At 45.5% G+C, this 12,449-nt stretch overlaps 1 protein-coding gene across 3 annotated transcripts in view; it reads right to left on the bottom strand.

The window, feature by feature from the left end:
- Positions 1-7,174: 7,174 nt before the first annotated feature.
- Positions 7,175-12,449, bottom strand: part of NUB1 (negative regulator of ubiquitin like proteins 1) — a 31,652-nt gene continuing 26,377 nt past the window's right edge. For all 3 annotated transcript variants that reach the window (XM_039526121.1, XM_039526123.1, XM_039526122.1), the window contains 3 exons: positions 11,130-11,231; positions 10,151-10,343; positions 7,175-7,923 (listed from right to left, as the gene is read on the bottom strand). In XM_039526121.1, the coding sequence (XP_039382055.1) occupies positions 7,760-7,923; positions 10,151-10,343; positions 11,130-11,231 (459 nt within the window). In that variant the 3' untranslated portion in view covers positions 7,175-7,759. The remainder of the gene's footprint in view (positions 7,924-10,150; positions 10,344-11,129; positions 11,232-12,449) is intronic.

Raw genomic sequence — 12,449 nt, 5'->3', positions numbered from 1 at the left:
CCACCCCTCCCGGAGGCCCTGTTCACTGCTGGGCCTGAGCGCCTTTCACATCTCATGAACCTGTCACGGTGCTGCCAATTCATGACAGGGGACGTAGGAGCCAGACAAAATCTAGAGAGTGCCTGGAGACCATATGGGCTTTGAAATGACGAGCATGTTACCATGGAAGAAGGTGGGGACCTGTTGGAAGGAAGGTGGTGGTGTGTAAGATCTAGAGTGAAATTGTTACAGATCACCTAGGTGTACCTGAAGGAAAGGGATGCAGTAGGTTTGGATAAGCATCTGAATCAATGGTTCTCAACCTGTTTCTGTGGCCCACAGTGTGTTACATGGGCCACAAGTTGAGAATCAGGGCACCGCCCACAGTCCCCTATGCCCAGCGTGGGGCCAGGAGCCGATCCCTGGGTGTGGGCTGGGCAGCAGCTGGATCCAGACCCCGCCATGCGGGGCTGGAAAGCAGCAGGGACCCGAGTGCTGCTGCATGGGGCCAGGCAGCTGGAAGGCCTGGCTCTGGCCGGGAGCTGAGTACCCGGTACAGGCTGGCAGCCAGGACCCAAAAAGGGGAACCAAGAATGGAGCCCGCACCAGAAACCTGGGGGTGCTGCAGCACTCTGGCAAATCCCTAGTTCCCTTGCCCCCCATCCCCTCACTGCCCAGAGCCCCCTCCAGAAACCTACTCACAGACCCACTCTCCCACCCCTGTCCCCCTGAGGCACTCACCTGTCCCCTGCTGGCAGGAGCGCCTCAGCAGTCTGCATCATGCAGTCTCCCCCTCAGCCAGCCCTGCCCCCGCCAGACCAGAATGGCAAAGTTTGAATTTTTTTTAGCACACAGTTGGGCTGCAGCTGTGTGCTAATTGGGCCACAGGTTGAGACCTGCTGATCTAAATGTAGGGGTGTCACACTCATCTCTACCAGGTTTACTGCGTCTTGGTAATCACTGAGCCATAAATATTCAAGTGTCCTTATGTTTTTTGTAGCTATAGCACACTTTGTAGAGTCAATGAAACAGATACTTAACCATGTGTTTTTATTTTTGTGGCTTTATTTATTCTGTATTGTGGCAGATAAATGCTGTAATGCTCTTTGTGAATGGGTAATAAACACATGGCATCTGTAGATGAAACTGAATCCTTTATCTGTAATTGCTTGCTGCATACATAGGATTGGCTGCAGACAAATGGCCGTCAGAAAGGGAGGGGAAGGGGAGAAGCAGAACGAGAAAAATCATGTGAACTTTACAAACATGCCCTCACTTTCCCCTCTTAGATGGGCTGGAGTCAAGTCTGTTACTGGTGAAGCAGGACGGTCCCTAAATTCTTATGTCCTGCCTGCTGCAGTTGTATGACTGCCAACGTCTCAACTCTTTAAACTGCTGAGTTTGACTGACAAAGCCACAAAATGCACTGCAGCCTTGGGACAAGCGTGCTGTCCTGGGAGCCGGGACACCCTGTTTTCACCTCTTGGCTCTCACTAGCTGTTGCACAGCACAACCCTTATTAGTGAGTGAGGTATCTCATCCCTCCCTTCCCCCCCCCTGCCCCACCCAAGGCAGGAGAATGGGATGTCCTCCATTTTACAAATAATCAGAACCTAGCTCTTTGGTAGCGCAGTACCTGCCACCGCTCAGTCACACTGCCTGTAAGGGCTGGGCTCAGCCTAACCATTACCACGCTCTCCTCCCAATGCACCGTATGCAACCAAGGCAGCTTTACTCCTACGGTTCTATCCTTTCTAGCAGATAGGTGTGTAAACTGGGGCAGAGCCTGTGCCATACTGAACCCCTCACATAGTGCCTGGGCCACAAAGATAACAGCCCACATCGCCATCGGTTGTTCCTGTAGTGCAGGCAGTGAGATGGCTACTGGGGATCAGACGGCCTTGGGTCAAAGCCTGCTGCCTCGCCCTGTGGGGAAAAGTAGCAGGTGCTCATATGGTCAGGGTTGTCCTAGAAGTATTGTAACAAGCTGCCACAGGCCTAGCTTTTTTTCCTCTCTCTTATAAATGAAGTGGTGAAATTCTCTCCTTGCCCAATGACAGGATCAGCACAGCTATACTCAGATTTCACAGGCCCACCAGAGCACTTAGTCTGACCCTGTGTATATCACAGGCCCACAACGCCATCCAGGACCAGCCCCCCCAAACCCAACACCCCACATTAGAGTGAAGTATTACAACCCACAGGAGACTGTTATGTGCTGCAGGCAGAGAAGAGGAGGGCCTGAAGTGCACCAGTGCCCAAGGTGCTGCAGTGGCAGAGAAATGATTGAGATAGACCCAGATAATTCTGGGTAGCCACCTACTACAATGGAAAGCAACCACCCTCACAGTCACTGCCACCCTGAGGAAAAGTCCCTTTCCAACACCACATATGGTGATCAGTTAGCCCCTGAACAAGAACCAGCCAAGCACCTACTACTTCTGAGGGACTTCTGTGCCAAAAAATTAAAAATTCTACATTAAAAAAAAAAATCCTGTGTGCAACATTTTTAAATGCTGCATATTTTATTTGTCAATAAAGAAATGTGGAGGCTGCAGCATGGCGGGGGCGGGGGGGGGGGAAGGGAGCCACAGGGCCCTGGCTGCACAAAGGTATGCGAACACCCCGTGCCCCCTCCAGATTTGGCAGTGGGGCATCACCTGACCCTCACAAGGGCCAGGCCTGCCGCGCACTCCCGGGCCCCTGCCCCTCCATGCAAGGTGCCAAGACAGTAAATGAGACTAACAGAGTCTCACTTGCATGCCCAGCCCTGGCCACTGATCCAGGTGTGGGGCAAGCAGCTCTGCCTTGCAGGAGCCAAGTGTGGAGGGGCTTAGTGTGGGGGATCCAGGTCTGGGGGTGAGGGTTCTGTGTGGGGCAAATTGGAGGCAGGCAGTGGACGAGCTGGATGCACAGGGGCTTCTTGTGTCTGTGTGTGTGAGGGGGGGGTGCAGGGGAAATGGGACTCTGCAGGGGTGTGTTTGTCCAGGTGAAGGTGGTTGGGACTCAGCTGAGGGAGGGGGTCTGGATCTTTGGGGGGGCTGGATGTGGGCAGGATGGGGGTTCAGCAGGGAGGAATCCAGGTGCTGAGGGAGTGAGGCTTAGTGGAGGTGGATGTCTGGGTGCAGCAAGTTGGGGCTCAGTGGGGTGGGAGGGTCGGTGCAGGGGCACTTGTTGACATGACCCAGGTGCAGGAGGGGAGTGGGGGGGTTCACGTGTGTGTGGGCACTTGGTGAGGGGGGGAGTGAGGCTCAGCTGGGGTGTGTGTCTGGGCATGGGTTGTGAGGGAGTCCAGATGCACAGGGGAACAGTGCCATGTACAGTGACCTCCGCACCTCCCCTCCCCACCAACCCTCTTCCCCAAGGCTGAGGAGCGACAGGTGCAGGAAGTTGGGATGGGGAGGGAGAGAGAGAGAGTCATCCCAGATGCATTGGAGGAAGATTTAAAAAAAAACAAAAAAAACCCACCAAAAACTCTCCCTGACTACTTTGAGGGTGGGGGGAAAATCCCTTCCTGACCCCCTCCCCAGCTGGCTGGCTGAAACCCTGAAGCATGCGCTTCTATGAGCGTAACATGGACATGAGCCCTACCCTCCCCCACCACCACAAGTAACCCCTTCATACAATTACACCCATAACTTTGTCCAGCTTATTTCTTGAAACAAACTAAGTTACTAACTGATCCGTCTACTGCTTAGAGACCTTCTAATGGCTAGCCTGAATTTATTCATGGCCAGTTGACCCCCATTTGCACTTGAACCAACATTGTCTATTACAGAGGTAGGCAACCTATGGCACGTGTGCCAAAGGCAGCACACAAGCTGACTTTCAGTGGCACTCACACTGCCCGGGTCCTGGCCACCCGTCCGGGGACTCTGCATTTTAATTTTAAATGAAGCTTCTTAAACACTTTAAAAACCTCATTTACTTTACATAGAACAGTAGTTTAGTTATATATTATAGACTTATAGAGGCCTTCTAAAAATGTAAAAATGTATTACCAGCACGTGAAACCTTAAATCAGAGTGAATAAATGAAGACTTGGCACACCACTCCTGAAAGGTTACTGACCCCTGGTCTATTAGCTTAACTAGCTTGTAACCTACCATGCTATTAGCACCACCCTATCCATGCAGTGTATTTATAGAGCACAATCATTGTCCCTCTCAGCCTTCCTTTTGCTTGGCTAAACAAGCACAATCCTGCTTTTCTATGCAGGTGGTTTTTTTAAACCAGTTGTTGCTTACGTCTAGCAGGTGCCACCACTACTTTGTTGGCTGGGACAGAAGTTTGTGTGTTTAATGCATACTAGGTGTATGTCTACACTTCAAGCTAGAGGTGTACCTTCTAGCTCCAGGCGAATGACCTGAGCTTGCTTGTCCAGAGCTAGCCTGGGGCTGTCTCCACCAGTTTGAAATTATACTTCCAGCTTAATGTGTGAACACATCTAGAACTGCTGGGTTAGGTACCTACCTGCAAGCAGGACTGGCCCTGTATTCTACCACTGTTAGCCACTACTCCATCTTGCTATGCAGCTCTGTACTAACCACTGGTTGCAGGGGGAGGAGCGGGGAACACATTTATAAGATGGGTTTCAGAGTAGCAGCTGTGTTAGTCTGTATCCACAAAAAGAACAGGAGTACTTGTGGCACCTTAGAGACTAAGAAAGTTAGCTGAGCATAAGCTTTCATGGGCTACAGCCCACTTCATAGGTTCCTTCCTCAACAGCCAGGAGGCTCACTTTATTCATGGGCTGTCTGTGAGCTCGCTGATGTGTGTTAGCAGTTCAGATGAATAAATAGGAGTTCTGGCTGGAGGACCGGTAAAGGCTTATTTTTTTCTCTGATTGGTAAAGTGCACCTACACCCTTACAGAAAATTTGAAACAAAACAATACTGTACATGTTTACATGAACTTAACAGGCTGCCCTGCAGCAGCACATAGTGCTGGGGAATAACGATAAATGGTGGAGATGATCCCTTGGATCAGAGTTGGGTGAATGAGTAACTTGAGTTTTTCCTCTTGTTTGTAAGCAGATCACAGTATCAAACATATGTTTGAAATTACTTAGACTTCAACTCGTACTTCTTACTCGGCAGCTCATTTGCCAGTGGCAGATATTCACTATTTGCACATGGGCCATTTGGACTAGTTACATGACTGGTGGAACTGTTTCTGTTGGAATGACCTTGCACATTCAATAGTACATTTTAAATTTCCCTATGGCAAGCGTTTCATTTTAAAGTGTACTGTCGTGCGTAAGCAAAGCGTCAATGCTTAAGGAAAGCACAAAGCAGAAGTGCACAGTTCCATCAGAACTGAATGCACACTCCTGCTATTCACTCTGCACTCTATCAAGCTAAGAGTCCATCTACCCCCACCTACATCATTTGGTGGGAAGTGCTATCTGGTAACATAGTATCAATTCACTAAGGACTCAAATCCTGCCAGGCACTGAGCCTCCTCAACTCCCACTGGTTTCAGTAAGAGCTGTGGGTTCTCAGCCCATCACAGGCTCAAGCCCAAATCCCCCAGGGCTAAATGACTTCCTTGTCCTTCCTTTGTCCAGCTGTCTTGGAGGACATCCTATTTCTTCCGTTTGTTTCTAGGGTAGTCCCAGGGCTGATCTTTTTCAGGTTTGTTTAATTCCAGCCACAGTTTATTGGGTTTTGGTATGCTACCAGCATTCTCAAAAGTGCATAACTATTGCATACAACTTTTGTACTGTCCATTGTATTGGTGTACAAAAGCTGTAAATAAGATCAAATATTAAAGCCATACAAATACTACTACTGTCTGCATCATTGCTGTGAGCTGTAATAGCTCATCCATATTTGCCATGACTAAAAGAAATCTTTGTACTAAATCAAATAAATGTGCTTCATACTGGAATTTGAAGATTGTTATACTGGTGGACCAAACTATAGCTCCATGTTTCCTCCTTGTTCTAACAGCACCATAGGGTGCCACTGTCCTTGTGTTTTCCAGAGAAGGTTACTTCATTAGAATTCCAGCACATGTCAATTAACAGGTAATAATTGGAGATATACCAATCTCCTAGAACTGGAAGGGACCTTGAAAGGTCATTGAGTCCAGCCCCTGCCTTCACTAGCAGGACCAATTTTTGCCCCAGATCCCTAAATGGCCCCCTCAAGGATTGAACTCACAACCCTGGGTTTAGCAGGCCAATGTGCAAACCACTGAGCTATTCCCCCCCCGACCCCTGCATAACTTGTGTGTACAGCTTAGGCAGTAAACTAACCTTTGAAGGGGCTTCATCTGGGTTTAGATACAGACGACTATGGACACCACATGTTGCTGTCATATTCCCTCCTTTCCCAATCACTGTTTTCCTCATTGAAGTAGGGCCATTTAAATGAACTGACACAATGGATGGGACTTTGGGTCCCTCTACTGATTGAATGAAGTTAATGAAAATATGACACCACATTCTCTGTTCCCAAATAGCCTCTCAAAAACGGAGAGACAAGGTGGGGGAGGCGATATCTTTTACTGGCCCAACTTCTGTTGGTGAGAGACAAGCTTTTGGGTTTACACAGAGCTCTTCAGTTTCCCAGACTTTAAGAAGAGGTCTGTTTAAGCCTGAAAGCTTGTCTCTCTCACCAACAGAAGCTGGGCCAGGAAAAGATATTGCCTCCTGCATGTGGTCTCTCTAGTCTCATGGGACCAGTAGGGCTACAGCACCACCACAGATCTCAAAAACGGAACATCTCCGTTCAGCAGTTGCATTTGGAGGGGCACCAGAAAGAAGAGGGCTAAGTGTCAAAATCAAAAGGAAGATAAAGAGCATTAGGAAGGAACATTGGGCTAAATTTCTGAAGGCAACAAAGTGACAGGTGAAATGAGCCTGGCCCAATTTCTGTCTTTATTAGCTGGCCTGTGTTTTGTTTCCTCCTCATGTTTAAATTATCTAAAAATTGAGATAGAGACAGGAATGTCAAATCTATAGTCCACGGATCACGTTTGGCTCTCAAGGGTGATTTTGTTGAGAATTTGTGTGATTATAAATTGCAAAATGTGTCCCTACGTCATGCCCACCAATTTTTACAGAAAAGTGTTTAAATCAGCCCCATCACCCTGAGGCAAAGATGGGGCATGATCTCTCCAGCTGTTTCCAACTGCCCTTTTTCTTAAAAGAATATTTTTATGTATAAAGTATGGAAAAAAATCTCAATAAAAGCAAGATGCGCCATATGTTTTATTTGTATTAGTCGCTGTTGCAACATCTGACATGAACAGAGAGAAGAAAAGACATCATCAGTTCATACACAACTGATCTGTAAGTGATTTTTGGAAAACAGTACTTCAAAGAGAAGGAAATTGGTTTTGTAAACTGACAGCTCTATAAATGTATTAACTAGGTTTCTGATTTACAAATGTAGATTTTGTTTTAAAACAGATGATGCAAAATGCTGTAAAATGCTTTTATTTGCTATATTAATTAAATGGGCTAATTTCACACCCATATAAATATATATTCAACTCTCTACTAAACAATGTTTTTCAGAAAAATATTTGTTTCTGCTTCATCATTATGCTGATTATGACAAATTATAATAAACCAAAAAAAAAAAAGCAGATTTTGAGCACTGTTGTAATTAATTGATAATTAAATAATTCATCTATAATTGAACTGAATGTAAGGCATTTGACAAAAGATAAGCTTGAGGATATAGGTATCTAAATCCAAACTCAAGAGTCCAAAATGTGATAGGTAGCCAAAGTAATTTCATGTAACTGAATGGTGAGTAATGAGATTTCAGGGTTGTCCCTCATGCATATAGGTTAAGTATTCTTTAATAACTTGTTCTTCCTCTTCCAGAGTTAAATCCAGATAATCTTCTTCGTGTTCTGGAATATCCTCTAAGATTTCATTGACTACATCTGTTTCCATGTCTTCATCCGTTGATGAACTAGAAGTACCTACAAAAAAAAAAACAAAAAGAAAAAAAAATCATCTCTTCTCTGAAAATCAACTTCCCACGAAACTCTCTTTTGCCAACCGCACTAATTTTATAAACCTTTCACTGGAGAACTAGTTTAAAATTATTGTATCAAAGGATGTCCGGGGTGAGATGCACCAATTTTTTTAAGCAGTAAGAAAAGCCTTAATTGTACATTAGGTGGCATTGTAATAAGTTGGGGTTAAACTGTGACTACCTTAGGGTACGTCTTCACTACCCGCCGTATCGGCGGGTAGCAATCGATTTCTCGGGGATCGATATATCGCGTCTCATCTAGACGCAATATATCGATCCCCGAACGCGCTCATGTCGACTCCGTAACTCCACCGACGCGAACGGCGGTAGTGGAGTCGACATGGGGAGCCGCGGATGTCAATCCCACGCCGTGAGGACGGTAAGTAATTCGATATAAGATACTTCGACTTCAGCTACGTTATTCACGTAGCTGAAGTTGCGTATCTTATATCGATTTTCCCCCGTAGTGTAGACCTGCCCTTAGAGAGATGGTGGAGGGGAGGAAAAGAAGAGATGATGTAAGCTCTCACCCCTCCTTTGCACAGGGCGTAGTAACATTTCTAGTCCTTATACTCCCTAAGATAGGCCTCAGCAAGGAGCAGCTCTTAGGGCTGTTCTACACCAAAAACTTACATCTGCAGAGCTACATCTCTGAGGGGTGTGGATTTTTTATACCCCCTAGACATGTAGCTAGGCTGACCTAACCCCCACTGTAGACAGTGCATGGAAGAATTCTTCCATTGACCTAACTCCCACTTTCTGGGGAGATGGATTACCTACTGCAACCGAAGAACCTTTCCCGTCACTGTAGCAAGTGTCTACATTGACGTGATACAGTGGTGCAGCTGCAGCACCGATACTGTGCCGCTGTAGTGTTTTAAGCATAGACATACACCTCGACCCTGATATAACGCGATCTGATATAACACGAATTCGGATAGAACGCGGTAAAGCAGTGCTCCGGGAGGGGGCGGGGCTGCACACTCCAGCGGATCAAAGCAAGTTCGATATAACGCAGTTTCACCTATAACGCGGTAAGATTTTTTGGCTCCCGAGGACAGCGTTATACCAGGGTAGAGGTGTACTCTTAATTAGGATGTGCCATTTTCATCACTCTTCTGCCCCTAACTCACATTAAGTACATAGCGTTCTATTGCTTCCATGATGGTAGTACCCAAAGGCCCCATTCAGGATTGGAGCCCCCTAGTGCTAGGTGCTGTACGAACACATAAGATGACATGGTTTCTGCCCTGAAAAGCTTACGATCTAATTTAGGACAAGACACATCAGGTGGGTGTAACAAACACTCCAATGGAAGGGAGAAGGAGGACAAAGCCTACAGTTGTACCAGAGGTTTAAAATGGCCAGCTGTAGGCTCAGACTGTAGGCTCAGACTGATTGTTCTGAGACTTTTTACAAAAAATAAAAGCTTGGTAACTAGATATCAGCAAGTCCCATGGGCCATCCATGTGGCCATTAACAGTTTCCTGTCTGCTCCACAGAAGAAAGGTCTCAAGGAAGGATTTGAAGGAGGAAAGGATAATTGTTTTATGGAGTAGTTTGGGAAAGGTGTTCTTCCACATCTCCCCTTTGGAGGTACAAATGGATGGTGGAAGCTGGTGTTATTGGTGGAGTGTAGGGGGCAAGAGATTCTTCAGCATTGGGATTCAAACACACAAGCATTTCTGTGGCTTGTTTTCAGATGTTTTGCATATAACAAGCTAACACAAACACTCTGTGCTGAAGTCATGGAAGGCACAACACCAAACTGCATCTTCCCAGTCCTTACTAACTCCCCTCCAGGGTAGGGTGGCCCTTTTACAGGAAAACTTTTCCCAGCCCACCTTTCTGAAGGCTGCCCCTTAAATATGTCAGAGCTAAAGAGCTGCAGTTTTAAAGCAGTCATTTCATTCCTAGTAGCTATGGACTGCATTTCTCTCTTGCACTCAGCTGGTTAGTAAGTGTTCTGTTTTCCTCTGATTTTCCTTATTGTTGCTGGGCAGACAGCACACTGTCACAGCCCAAAGCCTGCTCCTAATAACGTCTATCTACTAGACACCACGCTACTAAAAGCTTGAGTGATTTTTGAGATATTCAAGGTAATCATTCAATATGTTCAATATTCAGCAATCATTTTCCCCTCCATATTTGTCATATGCCACAAGTCTTACCTGCAGACTCTGTAGGAGAATCTTTTGACGAAATGGATTCTTCTGATGGAGTGCTCTGTTCGGGTGACAGCTGCAACTCAGCAGGAAGAACTCCTCCATAATGAGCAAGCGTTTGTGCAGCTAACTGGATGTTGCCCTGAAAGACTTTCAGAGCTTCCTCCACTGACTCGCGATTAAAACCCATATACATCAACTAGACAAAATACAAAAACAAAAACCCCCTAAGTCTGAGAGACTGACTTGTTTGTACAGTCTAGAGTATTCCACATCAGCAATCTGAATGTGCCTGTTTAGTTCTTCTATTACTGATTCTTTGAAGTGCTGTCCTCCTCTTTGGCATGTGCTGACAGAGAGCGGGGAGGGATAGATCAGTGGTTTGAGCATTGGCCTACTAAATCCAAGGTTGTGAGTTCAATCCTTAAGGGGGCCATTTAGGGACCTGGGGCAAAAATCTGTCTGAGGATTGGTCCTTCCAACTCTGATATTCTAAGTCATCCAGCTTTACTTAGATACCCCAGCATGTGCTCAGTTGGTGACATCACACTGACTACTGAACAGCACTAGAGCAGGGCAGCTGCCTACAAAGTGTTTTCTCCCTGACCCCTCCAAATATTGCAAGATGTTTAGGGTTTGGTTTTTTAAGTCGTATTTCCAATCTCTGAGTCAGAACATTAAAAGAGAATTTTACTTCCGCTATATCAGAGGAGAAGAACCCAAGGCCTCTAGAATCTGCATTCACAACCCAGGATTTCTCATGACTTTGCACCAAGTGGTAGATGAAGATCAGTAGGGATTTGATGAGTGCCAGAGGCAGGGGGGTAGAACATGATTGTGGCTTTACAAAGGAAGATCTAACATGGTATGTTTAAACAGCTAATGGGATGAAATAATCCTTCAGAATTAAACTGGTTTCATTTTTCAAAAAAAAACCCCCAAACCTACCATACACTCCATCTTTAAGAAAAAAAACATAACTTACTTGGTCAACACTTTCCTTAGGAACTTGAAACTGGTGTGGGGCCATAGGATCAGCATTATCATCATCATTTAGCAAGAGTAACTGAGGTTCATCAAGAAGAATCTAAAGCAGAAAGAGACAGCGATCAGTATAAGTTAGAAGGTTGTAGTATTCCTCAAAAGAGATGTACACACAATTACAGAACCTGGAAGACTCATTAGCTCATGTAGTTAATATCTCACCATACTGTTCCCTAGAGTAAATTTATCTTACATATCTTGTGATACCTCATGTTGTATCTTGGGTCTTTCACCCCTTGCCTTGTAAGATTGTTTCAGTGTTTAACAGATCTCACTGTTGAAAATTTAGGCAGATCATCAGCCTGAATTCCTAGTACCTGCCCACTTGTACTACTCTCAATGAGAGAGGAATCTAGTTTATACCCTTCGCATACTAAAAGACAATTGAAGACTAGTGAAGATGCGATAAATCGACTGCCGAGTGCTCTCCTATTGACTCCGGTACTCCACCAGAGAGGCGTAGATGGAGTTGACGGGAGTGGCAGCAGTCAACCTTCTGCAGTGAAGATAAGTAGCGGTAAGTAGCTCTAAGTACATCAACTTCAGCTACGCTATTTTCATAGCTGAATTGAGTAACTTTAGACCAACTTAGCTCACCCCTGCCCCGGCCCCCTCCCCCCTTAGACCAGGCCTAAGTTTCAATATTTTATTGTGTTCTTTCCACATAAATCAATCTGACCTGCCCCAAAATCTTTTTTTTTTTATTGATTTTGTCTAACATCTGTCCAAGTTTGTCTACTCTTTCTGATATGGAAATGTCCATAAACTGAAAGTTAGTGTCCTATAGTAAAGTACATGTAGAAAACAGGATACCCATATGTATTAGCCTTTGTCTAAATAAAAATGCTACTAGTCATCCTTTCTTTAGAGAGAGAACATGACACTAGTGTGATCAGATTAGATGATCAAACTGGCCTCTTCTGGTCCTAAGCTCCATGAATCTGCATTGGCTGCCTATTAGTTTTTAGGTTGTTTAAGATGTTGGCTGTGACTTACCTAGCTGGGACTTCCTCTCCTAGTACAATACTACCAAAGCAACACTCAAACTGGAACCCATCTGACTTTGACTTTGTTTTTCATTTTCCCCTTGGTCCAGAGTAGCCATAATTTGTTGGCTTTCAGGGCTTTCTTGGAAGGGGAACTGGATGAGGGCTGGTATGTTGGGGGCAGGAGTGTGTTTTAGTCTTTTAGCAAGTTAATCTTTGATATGTGAATGAGTCTAGCCTGCTGAATTTATTTTTTGTATCCCTTGTGTTCTAGA

Source organism: Mauremys reevesii, linkage group 2, assembly GCF_016161935.1.
Source record: "Mauremys reevesii isolate NIE-2019 linkage group 2, ASM1616193v1, whole genome shotgun sequence".
NCBI lineage: Eukaryota > Metazoa > Chordata > Testudines > Geoemydidae > Mauremys > Mauremys reevesii.
This window is presented reverse-complemented; position numbering and strand designations above follow the sequence as displayed.